Source organism: Hibiscus syriacus, unplaced genomic scaffold, assembly GCF_006381635.1.
Source record: "Hibiscus syriacus cultivar Baekdansim isolate YM2019G1 unplaced genomic scaffold, ASM638163v2 tig00112614_pilon, whole genome shotgun sequence".
Classification (NCBI taxonomy): domain Eukaryota; kingdom Viridiplantae; phylum Streptophyta; class Magnoliopsida; order Malvales; family Malvaceae; genus Hibiscus; species Hibiscus syriacus.
This window is the reverse complement of record NW_024063369.1, coordinates 241253-267501: the sequence shown is the minus strand read 5'-3', so window position 1 is coordinate 267501 and position 26249 is coordinate 241253. Positions and strand designations below refer to the sequence as shown.

Genomic DNA, 26249 nt, shown 5'->3' with positions numbered 1-26249 from the left:
TTGGACAAAGAGCAAAAGCAGATGAACCCTGTTTTTGTTCAAAGAGATTTTCACCAAAGGCACTAGAATCCAGAGCAGCTAACGAATGGTTGTAGTTGTTAATGCCTTTTTCCATGAAAGATCATATATTTCATTCATTAATTAACATTTTCCGCGTGAATTTCCTTGAATTGAGTTAATTAGAATGGCAACTTTTAGGAATCCCCCCAAGTGAAAATAAATTATGCATTTCTACAACATGATTAAGTCCAATGTTTAAAAGGAGAGGATTGCAATTGCAATATGCAGAAACCACACCACACCATAAAGATTCTAAATCATTAGCCACATTTCTTCTATTGCATCAAATTTAAATCTTAACAGATTTCCTCAACCATATCTAATCCATCAATGAAGGAGGCTCATCCAACCATTGTGCGCTTGCGACCCCTTAGCCGTACTGCAGTTCATTGTGAAACAACAAGAACACAATAAATGAGATTAGGGATGAGATAGATACAGGAGAAAAGGTCCTACTAAACCTAAAAATGGAGCGCTCCTAGAACGGATAGGAGAATGTAGTAACTTGAGCTAGCTTGTTCAATGTGGAACACCACTGCTTTGAAGACTTCTTGTATGCAGCAAGTATGAGATCCATCTATGCATCAATTTAGGCACCAATTAGATGATAAGGTTCACCCGAATGACCCTTTCTAGGATCTCCATTCGGTTCCGAAATTGCTTAGTTAAACTGACATGTAAACCCCGGATTTCATTGGGATTTTAACGAATCTACTACGAAATGAAGGCTAATCTTCTGAAACACTGACATGTGCTTGCATACATGATGATTTAACATATAATGTGTTCATTATCAAACACAAGCTTCGAAGAAGAAGAAAAAGAAAAGAAATGGTTGGTTTCTTACCACATTCCCACACGAAGAATGCATCGAAATCAAGGCTCGTTCAAGAACATACAAGTCAACAGCTTTGTCTTCTGGAAGCGTTGATGTAAAGCTTAGACCAAAGTCGATAAGGACCTAAAGAAATAAAAAAAAAGGAAAAACGGAAAGGTCCGTTTGAGATGATGCAAAAGGTAATTAACCTTGAAGCTAATGCAGAGACCCAAAGTTAATTTAAGAAAAATGTAACTACTGACGAGCTTATTGGATTCATCTCTGATTAACATGTTTGACGTGGTGAGGTCACCGTGAACAAGTCCACCGTCGTGGAGTTTGCCAATTGCGTCACCAATTTGGGTGGCTATATCGGCTAACCGTTCTTTAACGACGCCGTTTGACCAGAATCCGAGGAAAACGTCTTTAACGGAAGGGCCTCCACGTACTCGAAAGTCAGGGTATGGAGCACGGGGTCGACGGCATAAAGAACCGGAGTTGAAATGCCGAGCCGTCGATCCTTGATCATGCACCTAGCTTCCTGCTCACGGAGCAAAATACAAAAGCACTGATTTTTATTCGATTGGACTTAACAAAAACATGGAAAATGGTTTGGGAGGGCAAAACGAACCGCGTTTAGGCGCTTGAGAGTGAGCTTAGAATCGAGAGAAGGGTGTCTGTATTTCTTGGAGAAACGCTCTTTGATGATGGACCTTTTTCCCGCCAATACTGACTCGAAAACTCTCTGCAAATGGGAAACAAAACAATGGAATTGAACAAAAATCGGAACGTACGTTCTTACCTTTTTGTATCTTAGAAATCATTTTTGAACTTACAGCTTCAGCTCCTTGCTTAACCAGAACGAGGGCGTTGTTTTCAGAACCAGTTTCGGGGTCGATCTCCATTAGGAAAGTTTACGTTACGGTGATCAGCAACACAACGACGAAATTCTTCGGCTACAAGTTTGAGATTTAGCAGGCGGCTGTAGCGAGGGAGTTTTTCTTTTTTCTTTTTTAAATTAGGGTTCTAATTTTCTTTTGGGCCCTCAAGCTCTGGAAACCCAAAAGAAACAATATGCCATATATAGATTCCAAAATCGAGTAAACATTCCACCGAGTTAAGTTGAATCGAATTAAAAAATTCGAGTTATTCGAATTGAGTAAAAAAATTTAATTGAATCGAAAAGATTGGATTTTCGAGTCAAACCGGATTTTATCTCCCAATGTTCCATTTCATGCATCTTTTATCTCCATCGACATTTATACGGGAAAAAGGGTATATATATATATATATATATAAACTTGACATACGTGATGAACAATACGGCTGTATTCATGTGCAGTATAGAAATCAGTGACCTGTTCTCGAAAAACCAGCTAGAACCAAATAATCAACTGTTTCATGTTCTCTGGGAACTAAAACATATGTACGGCAAAACAAACGAATGAGGCTAAAGTTTAATCACGGGCCTCGGCGGGTGAAACAGAAACAGCCAGGAGATTGGTCATCAGGTATCATGCCACCCCCTTTGCTCGTATCTACTGCTTCTAGCAACCTCACCACCTCATCCATGTCGGGCCGTCTGTCGGGGTGCCCGTCCCAGCATTTCCTCATGATGCTTGCTAATGATCCGGGGCAACACCTTGGAATTTCGGGTCGTAAATTCTGCAACCAACGATATCCAATGTCGTTAACGTGTATACCGTCAGTAAATTCGACCGAAAGTATCGGAGGCAAGAGTAAAGATTCGAGTGCAAAGGTCCACTGGTTTTGCCGAAAAAATTACAACTTCGAATTTGATTACCCCATCAAGTAAGTTCTAGAATTTTAACACGTACCTGTGCTACTACAGCTGATGAGACTTCGGCAAAACTAAGATCGGCATAGGGCATATCACAGCAGTATATTTCCCACAAGCAAATTCCGAAGCTGTAGACATCGCATTTCCTATTGTAAGGCTTCCCATCAAGGACCTACAAGAACCAGTGCGTTACGTTCTCTTCTTTAGGTGATCAACTGTTTTTGCGGGTGATCGGAAAAGTTCGCGTCGTTACACTACTTATTTGATACTTAAATCATACGGTCAATGGATGTTGAAGGAGTGGATACCTCTGGAGCCATGTAACCAAGGGTGCCTGTTTCCCCGGTCATATCTCTTGGATTCTGAGCTTCAACTCGAGCAACACCAAAATCGGCAATTTTCAAATTTCTACGAGAATCTAACAACATATTTTCTGTCTTGACATCGCGGTGTACAATCTTTTTGGAGTGAGATAGCTCAAACTGCAGAAGTTGAGCAAAACACATCCATTAGCTTTACAAAGGCTAAAGGGGAGAAAACCTAATACACCTAAAACATTTACTCACCCTCTAGACAGGTCCAACGCAAGTTGAACCACCACCTTAAAGGCAAGCTTCTTCCTCCTGTTTCGGATCAAAAAGTTCTTTAACGTCCCACCTGGAAGGTACTCGACAACAACACAGCATGCTCTGGAAGGAAGAGAATTGTTAATCCCGCTTGTCGAGTCTTTGGACGGGATCTTAAGGTTGGAAGTTCCCATTGAAGCTCCAATAAACTGAAAATAAAAACAAACAATAATTCATGATTCGAACATTGAAATTCAAAACAATCAAAAGAATTAAGTCATGATACTGTAATAGCAACAACAGCCATAACTCGTAACAATAGAAGAAGCTCGGGGAAAAGGTAATGACATCTTCCCATGCTTACTAAATTATAAATTGGCTTTACCTTTGTAACATTTGGGTGGTCAAGCTTATGCCAAACAGCAACCTCCTGCCGGAAAGATGCACGAAGAGCAGCAGCTTCAGCGGCTGTGGCGATCCCATCCTCGCCCCAATCCAATACCTTCACTGCAAAAATTAAGAACCTTTTTGTAGTTAGGATATCTGGAAACCAGATGTTTTCTCAAGAACATTATATTGCAGTGAAAAACATGTTTTCGTATCGAATAGGAGCAGAATATAGGCTGCAAGTCATATAGAGTACATGATTCGACATTAGTGATGACCGCCCCTAGGCACGTGTTCAAATCAAGCATCAGAAAGTAAATATGATATCAAAGTACTGCCATCTAAAGAACTCAGTGTAGAGAAGCAATTCGGAGCAATAAGTCGTTCGAACAGAACAAAAGAAACCGACCCGACGCTGCTGGTCCCTTTATGCAGAATTTCATTGCAGAAGCAAAATATTCATTGAAATCAAGATTAAAGTTTTGCAATTTCAAAGTAAAAAGGCATTCTCATTTGCAAACAGAGAAAGAGCAAATTATCGCATTCAATTAGATGTACTGTGACTCACCTCAAGCTTCAAGCACCGTTTATTCCACAAACTAATCTGTAGTATACATATGATCCTACGCTATAATCAAACTTAAATATACGAATTCATCATCATCATTTATTACAAGTTTGAAGTTTGAACAACTAAGAATTTGTATTTGAACCAGTTAAAACAAGTAAAAGAAAAATAAATATTGTCAGGTTGGGCAAAAATAGCTGTCAATGATGAACAACAAACGGAAAGATGAACACTGAATTTTGAAGAAGAAAAAAACATATGAATATGATTACCTGCGACATCTTGGTTATCATAAACACCACGATAAACAGTTCCATAAGTCCCATGAGCTATAACCTGCCTGATATCGAGTTTAGCCAAACCAATCTCCCACTCTTCCTTCTTCGTCACAGCCGAAACAATTCTGTCGCTGGACCAAGCCCTGCTCAAGTGCTTATCCAGTTGCAAATCCCAGTTCTTGAAATCTATCTTATCAGCTCTAGTAAACAAATCCTTCTTGTTGCTAACACTTCCTGCACAAGACCCCAAGGCCTCATCCTCTGTTGGGTTTGTTGTCCCCGTTGTCGCCACAGCTTTAGCCTCATCACCCTTGTCTGTCGCCATAACGATAAACAGGTAGAAACCCCCCAAGAAAAAAACACAAAAGAATTAATCAAACAACGATAAACTGATCAAAAAAACCATAGCTTTTTAGTCTGAAAAGGATGGAAAAGAAAGGTGTGTATATTATGTAAGGTACAAAGGTGGGAAGGTGAAGAAGAAAGAACGGGATTTTTCAACTAAAGGTAAGATTTTTTTTTTTATTATCAAAAAGGCAGGGTTTTCGACCTTACATAAATATGGAATATTATTTAGAGCATAGAATAGTATGACGTATTTTCTTCTTCTTTCAAATTCGACCGAGGAAAGGAATAAAAAGAAGAACAATGATCATTATTAAATAAGGGTCTCTGATAAAAGGTATAACAACTTACTTTTTATCGTATATTATTTAATTAGATATGATTTATGTGTTTAATTTATTTTTTAATTATAAATATTTATTATAATTTTACTTATTTTTAATAATACTAACAACTTTTATATGTATAAAAACAACGATCAATAATCATTAACTAACAATTAATTTAATAGAATAAAATATTAATTTTTCAAATTAAAAAATGTCTTATAATAGATTGTTATAGAATCTAATTTAAAATAACAATAATTTTTTTATTATATGATATAAAGTAGTATTTATTTTAAATACTTTCAATCATTTAACAATAAACGTTCTATCACCCTGCTTCAGCCGTCGGTATTCGAACACGTAACCTCTAAAAAATAATCATGATTTCTTTAACCAGTAAGATAAGTTAGACTCGTGCTACATCTCAATGAATTCTCAAAATAATAATAAGTAAATCTAATATAAATGATGATAACAAAAAAAAAATTAAACCATGTAGTCATTATTTCCAATCCCATGGGCACATATGTACCGTTAGAGAGCATTCCAGCACCAGGAAAGAAAAATCAAAGCAGATTAAGAGAATTACCTTTACTTCCTTCTCGGAAACGGCCTCCGCCTCGCACGTGGGTTTTCATTTCCATTAGAAATCAACAACAAACACCTTCCGTGGTTGACGTCAAACTATAACAATAATACTTATTATTTGTACTAATATTATTCCTGGATGTCTAAAGACAATTTGATATAAGATTAAGAAAATATATAATCGAAAATATTAATCTTGTTTTAATATTTTCGGTAGAATACTATCTAAAATGTTAATCTTTTTAACGTTTTCGGTTGTAATTGGAAATATTATGAAAAAATTAATATTTTCGTTTGTAACCGGAAACGTTAAAAAATTAACATATTAAATAAAAAAAATTAATATTTTAGATAGCGTTCTATTAAAAATATTAAAAAATATTAATATTTTCAATTACGATTATTAGACTTATATTAAATTGACGTAGTGGAGAACTACCGATTATTCCCTTTTTCATTCTTTCTTTATTTATTAAAAAAGGCACAAAAATTAGTCGAGCTTAGTTGACTTTTTCATATTAGTGTTTGATTAAATTGGAATGGGAATAGTAAATTCCGAGCTGTGCCGTTGTCCCTTGTAGGGTCCTCTGAATTGAAGTAATCGACGACTGACTGATTGGTGCGTGACATTCGTTTTTGCATTTTATGTATACAGAATTTAGCTTTATTTTTATTTTTTGTTTTTGAAAATTAACGTCATAAATTATTTTTAAAATTAATTTTGTGAGATTAAGTTTAAGATTTTAATGTTTAGTATTATTATAAGTATTTTTAATAAATTAATTTTTTTCAGATATTATATTATAAACTTAAAATATATTAATGCAATTTATTTTAAAAATAATATTTAAATATATCAAATTAAATTATAAAAAGTTATAAATGATAAATATAATTATAATAAAATAAAAAATGAATTTAAAAGTTTTTTTCGTACATCAATATATAATTTATAAAAAAATTAAAAAATAAAAAGAGATTATGGACAAATAAGTGTACATGCATCACATCACAGTAAGGGTACAAAATATAACTTTATTTCTCACAAGAAATTTAAAATGAAAAGTTAAAAAATTATAACTTTTACGATTAGTTTAAAACTATCGTTTTAAATTTACTTTTATTTTTAAATTTTACTGATTTAGTAATGATTTTCCTTTTAAACTTGTTTTTTAAATCAAAAGTGTGTTTAGACAACGTTACCAAACGAAATATATAGTCAAATTATAGTTATAGTCTCTCAATTATTCTAATATTTGATTTAATATATGAAGTTTTTGTTAAATAGTCATTGGACTATTTTTGGGTAAACTATACAAATAGTCACTAATGTTTGATTAAGTTTTTGTTTTCCTCACTAAAGCTTCAAAAATAACAAATTTGCCGCTAACATTATCAATTTATCTCAAATCAGTCACTAGACGTAATGGTTGTTACTATGGGTGACAGAAAACTGACGAGACATGTTAAGATTTCAGTTCAAGAGGCGATGAAATCTGATAAAAGAAAAAGGATCCTTAAACGAGAGGGAAAGAAAAGGAACGGAAGGAGAATTATCAAAACAAGACTCAACACCATTACTCGCATTTTCTTCACTTGACTTCCCCATCCCTCTTATCGTACCCGTTACAATCGACGAAGTCACCATTGTTGAAAACTTACCAACCTGAGACGACGAGGTGACATAAGAAGAACTAAACTTATTTATATCAAGATGGACAGACAAAAATGACAAAGAATTGTGGGATGACGTAGCGAAGATGGGAGAGAAATATAGTTAAAATGACATTCAAACGGTGCTAGGTTGGAGATTAACGTGCCATGTTAATTTTCTATCACCCACAGTAATAGTCGTTAAAGTCTAGTAATTGATTTGTGATAAATCGATAACGTTAGTGACCAATTTGTTACTTTTAAAACTTCAGTGAAAAACACAAATTTATTCAAACATTAATAACCATTCACATAGTTTACCCTTTTTTATTAGAAGCGTCAAGCCAATTGCCTAAATACAAATGATTTTATAATATAAAAGTCTTGATATATTCATTGAAACAAGCAATTGGATGTAGATAATAAAAGGTTAAATAATGATACTCAATAGTAATAAAAAAAATATATCTTCGTTAATCGGTCAACCACTATGTTGTATTATCATATGATCGAAAGAAGCTCTATAAACCAAACTTTGTTTTAGATAAAAGATATTATTTTTACCAATGGAAGAGGATTGAAGTATACGCTCAGGGGGAAATTAACTTCACACTTCCTCACATTTCGATTGCACTTGGAGTCATTAAAAACTATGAGTTCATATCATTTAAAAACCAATGTAGTTAGAGATGTTCAATCGGTTAAAACGGTGGCAGACTGAACCGAATTACCATTAATCGAATTAATTAAACTTTTTTACCGTTAACCGAAACAAACTTTTTTTTGAAAATATTAACTGAATCGAATAAAGTTCAGTTATTTCGGTATGTTAACCGAATTAACCAACTTTTTAATATTTTTAATTAAATTAATTTTAATATAAAAGAAGTATTTTTTTAAGTTGGGTTAAAATTTAATTAAGTATTAATAATTTAATGAGTCTAGTATGGTTAAAAAATAATTGAGTCTTAGTTCTTAATGATTTTGACCTTAAAATATGTATTTAATATATTTACTATTTAATAAATTCGATTAATTCGGTTAAAATCAAAAAATGAACCCCTAAATGTAGTGTCTCCACAACACAACTTGAAGAAACTTGACAATGTATATAAAAAATTAAAATTAACTTATATAGATTAAAATTTACTTTTTTTGGTACAAAATTGTTATTTCATCCTTAATCATGTTATATAGTTTATTTTTATATTTAATATTAACTATATAAATTAATTAATAATATTGTTATAAAAATTAGGTTTAATATAAAAATAAATGTCCAAATTATACCCAAAGTTAACTTTAGGTGTCTAAGGAATTTTTCTTTAAAAATAGATGCATAATGTTTCTAACGTTACACTTTTAGGTATATGGATCGTAACTATCGCTAAATTTATTGATTATCTGACACGTATAAGCCATGTAGAATTTTAAAAATATCATATTGAAAAAAACACTTAAAATCATTATCTAAAAACTCAATTTTTTTAAAAATTAAAAAAAAAACTCTAAATCTCCCCAAAAAAAGAAATCCAATTTCATTCCCTTCATCACCATCAGTCGCCAAACGATCGAAATCTCAACAGTGCATAACTGCGCGAACATCTAACAGGCAAACCCCTATGCTTCAAGCGACTATTGTAGCGGAAAATGGATGATTGCAACAACTTACTGAATCTGACAAAGGGTGATGATACTAGCGATTCAAGCAACAATTCCTTTCGTCATACGTTGAAATTCGATTAAATGAAGTGGCCGACGACAAAGGGTGACAACCAGAGTAACATCTGCGATGATTGATGTGGGTAAGAGTGTTTAGAATTAAGATTTTTGGAGTTTTGAGTTTTTTTAGATTTAAGAAAAAAATTGAATTTTTATAAATAAAATTATTTTTTTATTTTAAAATATTTTTTCTAATTTTTTATAAGTCTCACACATGTCATTTAGTTGCCAAATTTAACGATAGAACCTATAAATATAATGTCAAAAATATTATCTATTTATATTAAAAATAATTCTTTAAATACATAAAGTTAACTCTTGATATAATCTGAACTTGTAAGACCAAGTTCGAATCGCATTACCGTCACTCTTGGTGGATAATCTGTAAATTTTATGTAAATCTCAATTGGGTTTTAAGTATACCCTGACCCTGAACTAGGGAGCCACTATTGACCTAAACGTTTATGTAAAAAGAACTTTTAATATAATCTAAAAAATTATTTTTCCAATAAGTCTAAAATTAACAGTTAACCAACATATTTAAATTTAGGATTAACTACATGGATTGTAACTTATTTTTTGTGATTTTGTCAATTTTTATCATTAATTTAAAAAAAATATAAGATATGATCGCTTTTATTTTTATTTAATTAAGATATGGTCATTTACATTTTTATTTAATTAAGATGTGGTCACCCCGAGTTAACTGACGTTAACAATGGTCCTTGTTATTTATATATTCTCTCAATTTAGTCATACTTTTAATAAATTAAAATAAATTTAATCCTCCAATTAAATAATGCCACATGTTATACCAGTAAGGTTGTTCAAAAATATCCGACACGATTGAGTTGACCCATTGACCCAGTTAAAAAATATTGAGTATTTATAAAAAAAAATACTCGATTTTTCAGGTCGGGTACTTGCTCGGGTTTCTGGGTTGAACATAGGTTACAAAATTTTGGTTAATCAGATACCCTCAAACCCGATACCTGGTTTATTATATACTTTTTTATTTTTATTTTATATTAAAATTCTATTCATAATCCTTAAATTATTTCACTCTAATACTCAATTTTTAAATTTTATGTGTGGATTATATATGAGATAGACTTTTAAAGTTAAGAATTTTTTTATATAACTTTTTTTTAAAATATAATTTAAAGAATAAATAAAAATTATGAACTGAGTACCCGTGACCCGAATTATGTATAATATAATTTTTTATTATATTAACTTATTAAATATATTTTGCTATTCAATTAATATAAAAAAAATTATTTTCATTTAAAAATATATAATTGTTTGATGTATTAAAAATATAATTAAATTGAGATAATATGTAAATAACATAGATAAAATGTGTGAATATATCAAAATATTCAACTCCTGTTAACGAAAATTGACTCAAGATGACCACATCTTAATTAATAAAAATAAAAGTGACTATATCTTATATTTTTTTGAAATCAATAATTAAAAGTGGACAATACATAAAGATAAAACATGGTTATTATCCCACTCTCGATCATAATAAAACACGATCTCTCGATCATGTTAGGATTTTCTTTGCAAAAACAATTCCTCTTCCACTCTCTTCGTTCTTCAAACTTTTGAACTGTTCAAAACTTTGAATATATTTTATGGTTATTATTCCATATATAAGTTGTTGAAATTGATTTTAAAACTTTATATCTAAGTATGAATCCGAATTTTCAAAGGTTCTTACAAATTGGCTTTTATTATTATTTTTATTTGTCAAAGGGTGTGTCTGGACGTGAATGAGCAGTGCCGATGTGACTTTGAATTAGGGCTAACCGCGTGTGCTGCACAACAAATAACACCTAATCAAACATCGTCAAGCTCATGATTTGCGATATGCCACGCGTAGTGTACAATTCGAGGTTTATAGTATTTTTATGGGTAAATTATGTATTAATACCTAAAGTATCAATTTTGATCCGTTTTAGTACCTAAACTTTTAAAAAAAATTCAAAACACACCTAAAGTTTAATTTTTGTTTCATCTTTATACCACTGTTCAAAATTTAATGTTAATTTTTTAATTGTATTAAAGTGTAAGTACTAAAATAGGCCAAAACCGATAGTTTAGGTACTAAACACATTATTATTATTTATTAATTTGAGATAAGTACAAGATAGTATTTGTTAAAAGATAACTCTAAACCATTTGACATCAAACGCTCAAACCCTGGCGTTTATGGTACTAAACACATTAAGTCTTTATCAGTGAGATACTAAAATGAAACAAAAATTAAATATTATGTACGATTTTAAAAAGAATTGAAAATTTAGGTAACGAATGTATAATTTACTCTCTTTTTTATTAATCTAAGATGATTATTTGGTCTGAAGACTCCTAATTATGACAATAAGTGTTCTAATAATCTGTAATTGGTGGTGCTCAAACCTATAACCTATGAAGATAATAATTATCATTTTAATCATCGAGGTAACTCAATTCGTGCAGATCCAACAATATCAAAAATAAATATTGTAAGTAACTCAAGTTTATACGAATTTCGAATCAAAACGTAAACACGAACGAACGAATAAGCCGACACCCCAAAACAATAACAGTAATACAAAATGGCCGAAGTTTATGTTTCAAACGTATTATTATGCTTAAATCAATAAAAGACAAAAATAAAGTAAGAAAGCAAGCTAACCCTAGCCTTGTTATGCTATGTTCCATCCACATCAGACGACAAGAGGCCCAGGTTCTGTCTGAAAATGATGACGTGTGGCCCATGACATATATGTTCTGTGTTTCATATCGTCTTTTAAGCCCACACCCTTAGAAAAGCGTTGCTATCACCATAGAAAGAGACAATTAAGAATGTTTTTAGCATAGGGAATTAGGGATGTACAGATGGGAATGTTTGGATACATCCATATTTTATGAAAATTGAAATTTTATATATTTTAGGTATTTTTTATTAATCATATAATTTTATTTTCTTAAATTTTTGCAATTTTATGATATCTAAAAATTTAATATAACTTCTAAATTCGCATCAACCAACCTAAATTCGTATATATATGTTTCTTACCCATCATTACCTTCACCAAATATTGTGCCCCCAACCAAATATTCTACAGTTACATTCATCAAATACATTTACCTTAAAAAAATGGGCGTTACCTTTTTACCCTAAAAGACACACTAATACAATTTTTTTTGCAAAACTATATTACAAGGTTAGGTACAATATTTTAACGTGCCATGTCCTAAGTTAAATGCAAGTCTGTCTTTGAACATTGAAGAAGTATATATATATATATAGAGAGAGAGAGAGGGTAATTACACATTTAAGGTGCGTTTGGTTCACGGAATAGAAGATTACCAATGTGAATGTAAGATTACCAGGGAATATGATTACTTGGAATGTTGTATTTTGTGTTTGGTTGGCTTAGCATGAATGTAAGATTATCGTGTTTGGTTAAAAGAATAAAACCTTATTAGAATGTATATTTGACAAAATTATTCATATTATATATTTTTTTAACAAGTTAGAAAATTATTTATATATCTTCTTTAAAAAATTTAAATTCATAAAATTTATATATTTTTTTTACAAAATTAAAAATATAAAAAGGTTTAATGAAAGGGTAAAATTTTATTTTAACTCATGAACTTCATATAAAATTTTAATTATAGATTTTTTTGTAAATCTAAAATAGTTTAAGGATAAATTTGTAATTTAACATTTGTAGAACTTTTATTATTCAATGACAGAAAAATGATATTTAAAAAAAATTAAGGGCATTTTAGTCCAAAATGCCGGGAATCCAACAATACCTAAGGAAATGGAGGTAATGACATTCCCGATAATATACCCCAAAAAATCCACTATTGGTAATCTTACATTACCGGAAATGAGATTTAAGGGGTAACCAAACGGGGGAATATGGATTCTATTCCCACGGGAATCTCACATTCCCCCATCCAAGCACCCCATCTAAACACCCTCTTAGTATTTCAACTATCATTTTTGTTTCAATTTGATTTTTCAATTATTGATTTTTTTCAAAAACATATCTAACGTTACATTTTAGTTTTATTTCGATCACTCATTGTTAAAAAATTAACATAACTGTTAACGTGATAATTTTTAAAAAAACATATCTAAAGTTACATTTTAGTTTATTTCGATCACTCATTGTTAAAAAATTAACATAACTGTTAACGTGATAATTTTTAATGATAACATGACATTACCTCACAAGGATACGTTTATAAGACAAATAGGGTCAGTGACTATATATATTGCAGAGAAATGCAAGTAGCCAATTCAATTCACCTAGCCATCCATCAACAGGCAGGAGTCCATCCCATGCTGCAAACAACAATAAAAGGAAAAGGGTGGCCGAGAAGTAGCCGTTAGCAAAACAAGTGTTGAATAGGCATTCACATGCCCGTCGGGAAACACCCTTGATGGCAGTTGAAAGAGAAAGTGGGCCACTGTTCTCCTTGCTTGCTTAAACTTCAATACAGGCAGCAAGCTTTTAGAATCTTTGATGGCGACGGTGGTAGGGTCTGTCCACTGTCCTGTTTCGCTTTTGATGAGATCTGGGACTAAAAGTGGGGACGGTGGACCCAGCTCGTGGTGGTGGCCGCTGGTGGTGGCCGCTGGTGGTGGATTGGTCATTGACTCCATTTCTGGGTGCAACATGAAGCACAACGAACAGGGAAGTTCCTGCCTGACTTTTGTTATTGGTTTTCCTCTCTTTTGTCCAAACCGGATGATGTTTGGATTTCGTTCTATTGTTTGGACATCAAGTTTTATCAAATGTAAACAACACCCTCACTTCATAATAATATTATCTTGCGTTAAAAATTTAAATAAGCCCTTTACATCATTTTATCAAAATTTATATATAATATGTTACTAATCAAACTTAGGGTTTGTTTGTTTGTCGTAATTGGAATTACGGAATTGGTTTTCTTCGAATTCCCATGTTTGTTTCACGTAATTCGTTTTTCGGAAAATGTTTTCTCGTGTTTGTTTCACGTAATTCGTTTTCCGGAAAATATTTTCCAATGTTTGTTTCACGTAATTGGTTTTCCTGAATGTAATTCATTTTCCTAGTAACAAAATTTCTTTTTTGTTTTCTGGAAAATGACTTACAGATTCATTTTCCGTAAGTCATTTTTCAGTTCGGAGAATAAATACTCAAAATAATTTTATTTTATGAATTTAATATTAATAAAATATTTTAATATATTTTTCATCAAAATATTATTTATTAATTTATTAATATTTATAATAATATAATATTATATTTTTAATATTATATAAAATAATCAATTATATTATAATAATATAAGATATATTTTTATTTTAATATATAATAAAAATTTATATATTTAATAATGAATAATATTATTTATATTTAAATAATATTTCAATAAAAATATTTAAAATATACTAATTAATATTTTTAAAATATAATATAACACTATTACTTTAATAAATAATTTATAATATTTATAATATTTTTATTTCACTAAATATACAAAATTAATATTTTTATTAATAAAATTATAAAAATACTATTTAATAATAAATAAATTATTTTTAATAATAAAAAAGTTTTATGATAAATAATATTATTTATTGTATTTAATATTTGTAATAAATAATTTTTAAAAAACTCTTCAACTAGTGGAAAAAAGGTTTAAATAACATCTTCCAAACATCATAAAACGTTTTCCAGATGTTTTTTAGAAAAATGTAATTCATTTTACGGAAAACATTTTTCGGAAAACGTTTTCCAGAAATTTAATTCATTTTCCAAAATTCAAATTCCAGTAATTCATTTTCCAATAATTCAAATTCCAGTAATTCATTTTCCGGAAAACCAATTACAGCCAAACAAACATACCCTTAATACGTAACCCATCAATATTCGATTGATCTAGTGTGATGAGACACTGAGGAATGGACGAGGGGGTGGATGAGGGCAATCACTCTCCTACAATCTTAAAATTACCATATATTTTAGATTTTTTCTATATATTTTTCTATTGAAAATATGTTTTCGCCCTTTGAAATTTTAAAAGTTCAAGTTCTCCTCTTAACATAAAATCTTACGTCATTCCCTGGAGACACTAGATCACTTAAGCAATGTTAGATGCTCAAATGTTGGCGTTTGCAAGTCGAGCAAATTGAGTTGAAATGTTCACATTTACCACTGTAATATCCGATCTAAATTAATCGTTTAATAAATTAGATACAAATGGTTATACGAAAAAAAAATTAATATATACCCCTATTTCTTACTAGTATAATTAATACTGAATTGATCTCAGCTCATAAATTGTCAACCATACATTAAACACTGCCGTTAATTACCTACCGAACCCTTTTATTTTAGGGCTCAGATGATTAATGAAAAAGTTAAGTTGTGGGTCAGTTCTCCCTCTCAAACTTAATGAAGTTAAGGAATTATGGTTTATAATTAATGAAGCTTTGCTTGTGGATTTCTCCACAAAGGGAATGATTGATTACTTTCTGTAACAATCACAGGAAACAAAATTAAGAAAAACGAAAAAAGATTGCTCATTTGCCATGATGTTATCCATACGACGCCAAATGGTCAAAAAAAGCGAGCTTTATATGAATTAATAAACAAAGTTCAAAAGCAATATAAAACATGTTAGATTAGTATTGATTCAATCCGTCGCACTGTCAATCCCCTTTGCTTAAATCTCTTATACGTACGTGTATACGTGTACAATTGTGTGTGTGTTACGTGTACGTATAACAGACAGATGTTTTACCGACCAAAACATATTTATAGAAGCGACGGATGGGGGCGGTGCCCACGGCGGAGGCAGTGCCGTGGCTGGGGCGGTGCTAGATGGACGACCGTGCAGGGCCCTAAAAAAAGCCCAAAAAAATATATCTATAGTGCCGTTTTTTAAAAAACGTCACTATTGTTATGGCTTTTATTAAAAAAACGCTACTATAGATGGATCTATTGCGGCGTTTATCATAAAACACCACTATTATTATCTCAAAATCGAATATATCTAAAAATAGGAGCCTTTTAAGAATTTGTACGGGTCCCGACAACCTAACCACGGCCCGGCCCGGCCCGGCCCTGCGCGGAGGTTCTGGGTCATGTGGAAGAAGCTTCCTACAGCCGTACAGTTTCTGCAAGTCTTGTACGGTGTCTACGTGTTTGCTTTTCATCTCCACGTTCTATGTAGGGATGGCAATGGGTCGGGTCGGGTTTTTGGGCCACCCGACCCGACCCGAGAAGAAAGGGTTCTCCACCCGTGACCCGATCCGACCCGACAAAATTAATGTTTCACCCGACCCGACCCGACCCGAATATATGACTTAGAAATCCGACCCGACCCGAAAAAAAAAAAATTTAATTCAATGAAAACAGTGATTTAATTGAAAAAAATTATATATGGAAGGATATTATTGTAATTATCCCTAAATATATAAGATAAAATTATATATTTTCGGGTCGGGTCGGGTCGGATTTTTTTACCCTAAACCCGACCCGACCCGAACAGTGCATTTAAAAAAACCCGACCCGACCCGACCCGAACCCGATTTTTTTTTAAAAAATCCGACCCAATCGAATCGGGTCGGATCGGAACCCGTCGGATTCGGGTTGAGTTGCCATCTCTAGTTCTATGTGGACGAATCGAATGATTCTGTTGTAGGTAAACTTAATTTAAGATTAAAAACAACAAAGAAAGGTGGTAATCGAAAAAGTGATAAAAAAATAATATTTTAAGTTGATCTTATTATAAAATATTAATTTTTTTTAATATTCTGATTATGCTTATTCCGTATCATTTCATAATCTAAATTAAACTGTCGTCCCTAGTATTTTTAAATTTTTAATATAATTTTTTTAATTAATCTCTTACACAAATTTTTACATCCATCTTTGATGATGAAGCAACTTTGTCATAAACCATACTTAACACCTAAAGGGAGAGGTTTGTCATTTAACATCCACCAACCCCTTTTTCCCTCTTTTCCGACTTTGCTTGTTTGTTAATTTTCCTGTCTTAAATAAATAATACCTATAAGGATTTTAAGCTCCTCTTTTTATTTATTTATTTAATGCTTTTTGTCATTTCCATGTGCTCTTCCCTTTTCAGTTCTCTTTTCCTCTTTTAACAGCCTTCTCAAAAAGCACCCATAACCGGCGGAAACAGAGGAGCCAAGAAAGAGAAGTAAAGGATGAGACTTGCGCCTGAGAACGATTGTTCACAGATGGGTTGAGACAGGGAAAATAAAAAAAAAACCCTAAGCCTACTTGCTTCTTATAGTGAAAACCCAGAAACCATGCTTTGTTTTTCTCAGTTTGTAGTAAGTTTTTTTATTCTGTTCTACATTTCCTTTTTGCTGAATTTGAACAAAAATCCTTGCTGAATCATGCTTTGAGTTCAAAAAAGTTCAGTCATTTTACGGTTTTTATGGAACGTTGTTGACACTTGACAGTGAATCTGCAATTTTGTTAAAAGCATTTTTTTTTATTGAATAGATTATACCTTCCAACACGTGTTTGAAAGTACGTGTTGTCTTCATCAGGCAACTTAAGGCAGTTTCGGAGACGACAGTTACCAGTTGTTCTGTGACATAAAGTTTTGGACCGTTGGATTATCTTGATCAGGTTATTTTTACGCCGATTATGCTCATATCTTTCATGTTCATAATCATGTTATTAGGCCGTGTGCGTTTCCTTCAAGTCAGAGCTGAATTATTTGTTTCTTTGTTTGTTGGTGGCTGAATTATTTGGTTTTTTGTTTGTTGGTGCATCAGGATTTAAGCACAAGGACTGAGAAATTTCAATACTTGGTATTTTTTCTCAAAATTTAAAGTGGCTGGATTTTATTCTTCTGGGCTGATCCATCGCCTCAGGACCGTAATCCGTGGTCGGAGATTGTCAGGAACTGGTGGTGTTGAGGACCAAAAGTCATGGCAACTGTGAAGCATTCAGATTCTATTGGCATGTACTCATGGTGGTGGAACAGTCACATAAGTCCCAAAAACTCAAAATGGCTCCAAGAGAATCTCACAGGTACCTCTTCATTGCTACAAAAACTGGAAATTTCATCCATGTTATATTGTTATTACCATTTTTTTCAACTGTTCATTTGTTACAGTAAGAAATTTCATCCATGTTAATATTAAGTTAAAATGCGCACCGAATCTTCCTTTCAAAGCTTGCTAAGTTGCAAGTTTCTGCTTTTAAGCCACGAGGAAGTGTATATACTGTAATTACAGTATTAAAAGTAAATTTGATTCGTGAAAATATCTGCTGGTTCAACAGATATGGATACTAAAGTCAAGCAGATGATCAAGCTCATCGAAGAAGATGCTGATTCGTTTGCTAGACGAGCGGAGATGTATTACAAGAAACGTCCGGAGTTAATGAAATTGGTAGAAGAGTTTTATCGAGCATACCGTGCAATGGCTGAAAGATATGATCATGCAACCGGGGTGATTCGTCTGGCACATCGGACCATGGCAGAAGCATTTCCGAACCAAGTTCCCCTGGTTTTTTGCAGACGAATTACCAGGAGGTTCGGCAACAGAGGTTGATTCCCGTTCACCTCTGACTCCACCACCTTTACATGGATTACCGGAGCCTGATGAGCTGCAGAAGGATGCTGTGGGACTCTCTTCACTCGATATGTTTGGTTCTGATGAAGCTACTAACCATGCCAAGTTCGCAGAAGGACGGGCAAGAAAAAGCCTCAACTTTGATCATACAAAGGAGGAAGACCAAAGTCTGCAAAATAATGGAGGCCCTGATCTCAGTGTTGAAGTCCCTTCTGAGTCCAAACGATTGAGTAAGGCTGAGGTGGAAATTTCAAACTTGAAGAATGTTCTTGCTAGATTAGAAGCTGAAAAAGAAGCCGGCCTACTTGAGTACCGGCAGAGTCTGGAGAGATTGTCTAATCTAGAGCGAGAAGTCTCTCGTGCACAAGAAGATTCCCAAGGGCTTAACGAACGGCAAGTCAAGCTGAAGCCGAAGTTCTGACTTTAAAGGATGCCCTTGCCAAATTAGAGGCTGAAAGGGAGGCTAATCTTGATCGATACCAGCAATGCTTGGAGAAGATAAATAATCTTGAGAACAGCATAACTCATGCACTAAAGGATGCTGGAGAACTGAATGAGCGAGCTACTAAAGCTGAAACTGAAGTCCAAGCCTTAAAGCAGGACCTCACCAAAGTAGAAGCTGAAAAGAAGGACGCTCTTACTAGATACAAGCAGTTCACAGAGACTATTAACAGTCTAGAACAAACATTATCAAATGCTGAAGAAAGAGCCAGGAAGATGACTGAAAGAGCAGAGAAAGCTGAAACTGAACTTGAAACTCTAAAACTAGTGGTTCTCGAGCTGACCAAAGATAAGGAAGCTGCTGCTCTTCAGTACCAGCAGTGTTTAGAGACAATTTCTCGCCTGGAAAACAAACTTGCTCGTGCCCAGGAAGAGGCACAAAGGCTCCACAGTGAGATAGACAACGGGGCTGCAAAGTTAAAAGGTGCTGAAGAGAGATGTAGCCTATTGGAGAGAACCAACCAGAGTCTGCATACTGAATTCGAGTCTTTGGTGCAAAAGATGGGGTATCAAAGTCAAGAGCTAACAGAGAAGCAGAAGGAATTGGGTAGACTTTGGACCTCCATACAAGAAGAACGCTTGAGATTTATGGAGGCCGAAACTGCATTTCATACTTTGCAGCATTTGCACTCTCAATCTCAGGAAGAACTCAGATCTCTAGCCACCCAGCTTCAGAATAGGGCTCAAAATTTACAGGACATTGAAACACGTAATCACGATTTAGAGGCTGAACTGCAGAGGGTCAAGGATGAGAACAAAGGCTTGAACGAACTCAATATAAGTTCTGCAATGTCCATTGAGAATTTGCAAGGAGAGATCTTAAGCTTAAGGGTGACTATAGCCAAACTGGAAGCAGAAGTTGAACTTAGAGTGGACCAAAGAAATGCTCTTCAGCAAGATATTTACTGTTTGAAAAAGGAACTCAATGACTTCAACAAGAGACACCGGGATATGACAGGGCAGCTGGAATTTGTTGGTTTAAATCTAGAAAACTTTGCATCATCTGTGATGGAATTGCAGGACGAGAACAGAAAGCTGAAAGATATCTGTGAAAGGGAAAGAAATGAAAAACTAGCCCTACAAGAGAAATTGAAAATCATGGAGAAACTTATGGAGAAAAATACCCTTTTAGAGAATTCACTCTCAGATATGAATGTTGAGCTAGAAAGTGTTAGGGAGAGAGTAAAGAATTTGGAAGAATATTGCCACTCTCTTTTGGGAGAGAAATCCACCCTCGCTGCAAAGAAGGACACAGTTAGTTCTCAGTTAAAGATTGCAACTGAGAATCTGGAGAAGCTTTCGGAGAAGAATAACTTTCTGGAGAATTCCCTTTTTGAAGCAAATGCCAAGCTCGAAGGATACGGAGTTAAATTAACTAACTTAGAAAATTCATGCCTGTTGCTTGGTGATGAAAAGTCTGGCCTCATAACACAGACAGAAGGCTTGATTTCTCATTGGATGTCAGTCAGAAAAAGTTCGAAGATCTAGAAAAAAGATATCAAGGATTAGAAGAAAAATATTCGAGTCTGGAGAAAGAGAGAGAATCAACATTTTTTGAAGTGGAAGAGCTACAAAAGTCGCTAGAGGTTGAAAAGACGGAGCATACTAGCTTTGTGCCGTTGAATGAAACCCGAGTAATTGCTATGGAATCACAAATTCATTTTCTAGAAGTGGAAAACTTGTGCAGGAAGAAAGAACACGAAGAGGAGCTGGACAAGGCCATGAGTGCTGAGGTAGAAAATTTCATCTTGAGGAAATGTGCAGAAGATCTCAAAGAAAAGAATTTATCCCTATTGCTTCAGTGTAGGAAACTCTTAGAAGCCACCAAATTATCAGAGAAACTTATATCCGAGTTGGAGCTCGCAAATTCCAAAAAGCAGATGGAGATGAAATCCTTGTTTGATCAAATTACCATACTAAGGACGAGGCTTTATCAGATGTCGAGGACTCTTGAGATTGATGCTACCCATGGTTATGATGATATGAGCAAACAAGACCAATCAGTTCTTGACTGTGTATATGGAAGGTTACGGGATATGCAAAATTCACTTCTAAACTCTCTGGATGAAAATCAGCAGTTCTTAATTGAGAATTCGGTTCTTATTGCTTTGCTTGGGCAACTAAAACTAGACGTAGAAAATCTTGCTAAAGAGAAGAATTCACTGCACCAGGAATTGAACATTCGGTCTGAGGCGATTCTGGAGCTGCAGAAGAGAGCCGAAAAACTTGTGGATATGAATGAAGAACTGAAGTTGAAAGTGATAGAGGGAGGACAAAGAGAAGAAGTTTTACAGACTGAAATACAAAGTGTTCATGAACAACTGTTAGTCTTGAAAAGGGAATATCAGAGTTCATTGGAGGATAACCACAGGGTGGTAGATGAGAAGAAGTCTTTGATCAAGGAAGTTTTAGACTTGGGCAAGGAGAAACATGATCTAGAAGAGGAAAACTCTGCTGTCTTTGCTGAAGCAATATGTGAACGTAACACTTATCTTATTCTCAAGGATATTATTGCTGATAATTTCGAGGAAATAAAGCATCTCACTGACAATCTGGATGAACTCAAATGTCTCAATAATGATATTGAGGGAAAACTGAGAATGATGGAGAGAAAGTTTGATGATATGCAAATGGAAAACTCACATCTCAAGGATTCAATGAGAAACTTGGAGAATGAACTGGTGTCAGTTAGATCTGTTGGTAATCAGTTAAATGATGAAGTTTTGAAGGGAAAGGATCTGTTGGGCCAGAAGGAGATTGTGCTTTTGGAAGCAGAACGAATGCTCAGTGAAAGTCAAGAGGAGAGAGCCCAATTGGATGAATTTGTAGAGGATCTTACAACTAAATATGAGGAGGTCATACTGATGGTTGAAGATCAAAAGAAGCAAATTCGGAAACTATCCAGAGATTATGACCATCAAAGTAAGGAAACTGAAAGCATTCGTCGGGCTAATCAGAAACTTGAGGTTGAATTGGCCAAATTTAATGGGGAACTTGAAGAAAGGAAATGCAGGGAGAACAGTTTGAGTGTTGAACTACAAAAGAGAAGAAATGAGGTTGAACTTTGGGAAAGTAAAGCTGCCGCATTGTCTGGTGAGCTACAGATTTCTACTGTCCATGCAGCATTGCTTGAAGAGACGGCTCATGAACTTATTAAGGAGTGTGACTCAAAAGCTATGGATGTAGAAGAGCTGGAAAGAAGTGCTAGAATATTGAAACGTGAGAATGAAGAATTTAAAGTTCAGTTGGCAGCATATGTTCCAGCTGTTGTTTCTCTGATGGACAGTGTGACATCATTGGGGAATCGAACTCGCTTGTCTCCTAAACTTTGCGCAGATCATAATGACAGAGTAATGGTAATGTCTATTCGTTTGCTTACAAGTGACTTAATGTCTGGATTTTAAATTTTGATAAACCAAATCAATGCAGTCTTCATACTATTTGGTTGAATATAAAGCTTCTGTTCTAACCCAGCCACATATATCTTTGACTTGTATGAGTATCTTGTGGTTTATTTCCTCAAGCAATTGATATTGTTGCATCTGGTTCCCGAGTTTGCACCCATATACATTTACTTGCCTGATCTTCTTCACAAATTCTTGTTTGAATGAGAAATTATATTTTATTATTTTTGTTGAATTAATGGCAGCTTAATTGTTTCTATGACCTTAAGAGCCATTTATGTTGACAATGCAATGGATATTGGATGATTATAAGGTGTGATGCTTTGACTGACAGTTCTCTTGTTTTCAAGGATGCCGATTTGGCGACAGAGTTGCAAGCTGGAAATTGTCAACAAACAGGTGAAGGTCAAATTGCATCAGTTGAAGATGGTTTTCCTAACTTGCAGGGTATCCATAAGAGAGTTAAATCTATTGAAAGTGCAGTGGTGGAAATGCAAAAGCATGCATCAATTGAAAACTTAACTCTCAATTCCAAACTAGAGACTGCCATGAGACAGATTGAAGAGTTAAGATTTGGAAGCAGCTCACGCCGAGAACGAGTAAGAGCAAAGAGGTACGTGAATGCTAGACAAGACGGGGGGAAACTTAACCATGGACTCGGTAACAATGTCAAAGTTCAGACACCAGAATCTGAAATTTCTGTGGACAGTGAAATGATGATGAAAGACATTCTGCTTGATCAAACATCTGAGTGCTCATCCTATGGGTTAATCAGGAGAAACTACAGAGCTTGATAATCAGATTCTTGAGTTATGGGAAACCACTGACCGTGATGGTAACATCGCCTTGAAAGTTGGCAAGTCCCAGAAGATGGTCGCCACTTCAACTGGCAATCAAAGGATTGGTATAGCAAAGGCGCGTAGGGGCAAAAATCTCTCTACAGAATCACTCGTGAAGGAGTTGGGTGTTGATAAAGAGAGCTCTAAGAGATTTACAGAACCTTACCAAGAAGGAACCAAGAAGAAGATTTTAGAAAGACTTGAATCGGACGCGCAAAAGTTGGCTAACCTTCAAATAACCGTGCAGGATCTTAAGAGGAAGGTGGAGATAACTGAGACGGGAAAAAAGGGTAAAGGAATTGAATATGGTACAGTTAAACAGCAGCTAGAAGAATCTGAGGACGCCATCATTCAGCTATTTGATGTCAATCGCAAACTGGTGACACACATTGAAGATCGTTCTCGGTCCATTGATGGGAAGCCCGCATTAGAATCAGATGAGAGTAGTTCTTTTAAGAGACGAAGAGTAGCTGAACAAGCTCGAAGAGGGTCTGAGAAGATAGCTCGGTTGCAATTAGAGGTGCAGAAAATCCAGTTTCTCTTACTGAAACTTGAAGCAAAAGAAAGCAAAGGACCAACTAGAATCATGGAGCGTAAAACAAGAGTTTTATTACGGGACTATCTTTATGGTGGTATAAGAAAGAGCCATAACCAGAAGAAGAAGAAAACACCCTTTTGCGCATGTGCGGAACCCCCAACGAAAGGAGATTGAGGCAATGACCAATCAGTGTAGTTTTCAGTACTGAGAACTTAGTTGCACTGTCTGTAGATCTGCCCTCCTAAGTTTTGTGCTTCACGTATTTATTTCCTTTTGGAGGTTATCTTCTGTAGTTTAGAGATTCAGCTGTATATTTCAGGCACCATCGAAATCGAATGGTAACAAAATGTACTTTTGTAGCCTAAAAGTTCCTTCTCTATAGGTTTAACTTGGCCTAAATATGGATCTTAATGGAAATTATTTTTTTCTAGCTCACAAAATTGTTGTTTCGCATTGGTTAATCTTTCATAGTCATATCTCTCTGCATTCTGTCTACAGTTGGTTCAAGTATTTATCTGCACAAACCGATAAGTACAGGGACTACCCTTAGAATTTATCCTTACAATTCTATAAAGATTTTTCTTTGACTAAGTTGAAATACCCTTTTCTTTTTTCCTCGTTAAAAATCTCATTGCTACGACAGATTTCATAGTACAATTTGCAAATTGTTAAAAAGATAAGAAAGAAATAGCCTACTGCATCTAAGCTTTTTAAATTTGGTTCATTTCCTGTTGATTCAGTGATGCCTAGACACGCCCGATTCTCGGTTGCATAAAGATTACTAGTTAATTTAGACATTGCTCCATGGCTGCGATTCTGCTGGTTTGCACGTATGAAGCTTGTAATTGCAGGCTTCAACAGCTTCTCCTACTGTCAAATAGACCCATTCTTGACCTATTTTTTCCAGGAACTTGGACTTGTTGAGCTTCTTCATCACTTCGGCTCCAGGTTTTGCCAATAGAATCTAAAACTATATATATATATATATATATATATATATATACACACAAAAATCAGAATATGTTCTCCAGTGATAGAATGCATTCAAAGTAATATTGTACGGGAAAAATACCTTAATATCCCTTCTGTCAGTAGTTTGCTTGACCTCTTCAAGCATGCTTATTCCACTGGTGTCGATGTTACCAACAGCTGTGAAACAAAAAGATTCCTTGTCGGAACTGTGAGTAAATTGGCTGTTGCTGTAGTGATCACTCACCGGTCATATCGAGTATGACATAATGTAAGCTGGTTTTCCCTGTTGATTTCAGCTTGTCTTCCTCGTCATCGATCCATCTTATTATCCTGATAAGATCAGACATGAGTTCGATTCAATTCGATGCTATGTAGTTAGTCTGATAATTGAGCAATGAAATTCTAGTAACATGATTTGGTAAGTTACATATTTGTCTATGAACCCTTTAACTACCGCATTATTATTATTTTTTTGGCTGTGTGGTAGGATTTTCTCTATTATGACTGCTTAAAATCTAGTAAGAGTTTTCGAAAATGAGAAATCGTGAATTTCGACAAGTTTGACAATCCTGGCCATTTCCCTGTGTGTTGGATATGGAAAATTTCTGGGAACTGAGAATTTTAATCTTTCAATGAATTTATAAGTGTATTTGCGTAGCTATACTTAGCCTGTTAATATGTGCAGGTCCCAGTATCACAAACGCCATCAAGTAAATCATCCTACTCATCGCGCAGAGTATCTCTTCCACTGCAAACAAGGACTGCAGCCCATAGAGGCAATGTTGGTTTTCTTCCCGGCAAGAACTCCCCAGATATATCTGTCAATGCTCCACGATGTGACAAAACTGCAGAGTTCCCTTTAGTTTCTTCTAATGATCTGGTTTTACCGACGCGTGGAACCTCATCAACGTCAGCCAAGTGCTCTTCTTCATCAATCGACAGTGCTGACCGTTCTATCACGAAGGACAAGTGTACAGTTCAGGTTCTGGACAAAGTTGTCACCATATCGAATGTCAGCGATCAAAGCCTTGAAGTCAGCTTGGAGCATAACGGTGCCGTTGTATCAACCCTTTCATCTTTTGAGTCACGGACGCGCGGTTCGACACTTCGTGGTACCAGCAGCGAGCAGAGCTTGGGGGGACTGCTTGAGTTTAGTGCAAGGCTCTTGCAACGGTTGGTAATACTTAATCTCACATAGAGTTGGAAATACTAGTGGGAATGATATTTAAGGTTTATATTATTCATTCCCTTATTGA

General features: G+C 34.3%; 1 protein-coding gene and 2 pseudogenes across 1 annotated transcript; 1 reads left to right on the top strand and 2 right to left on the bottom strand.

Moving 5' to 3' along the window:
* Positions 1–230: 230 nt before the first annotated feature.
* LOC120182090 (EKC/KEOPS complex subunit TP53RK-like) lies at positions 231–1838 on the bottom strand. Its single transcript, XM_039187106.1, is given in 7 exon segments — positions 231–439; positions 565–637; positions 908–1021; positions 1141–1313; positions 1316–1418; positions 1509–1622; positions 1714–1838. Coding segments are annotated over 7 exon segments (684 nt in total). The 5' UTR covers positions 1783–1838; the 3' UTR covers positions 231–401.
* Positions 1675–24342, top strand: LOC120182089 (annotated as a pseudogene).
* Positions 2267–4963, bottom strand: LOC120182091 (annotated as a pseudogene).
* Positions 24343–26249: the final 1907 nt, after the last annotated feature.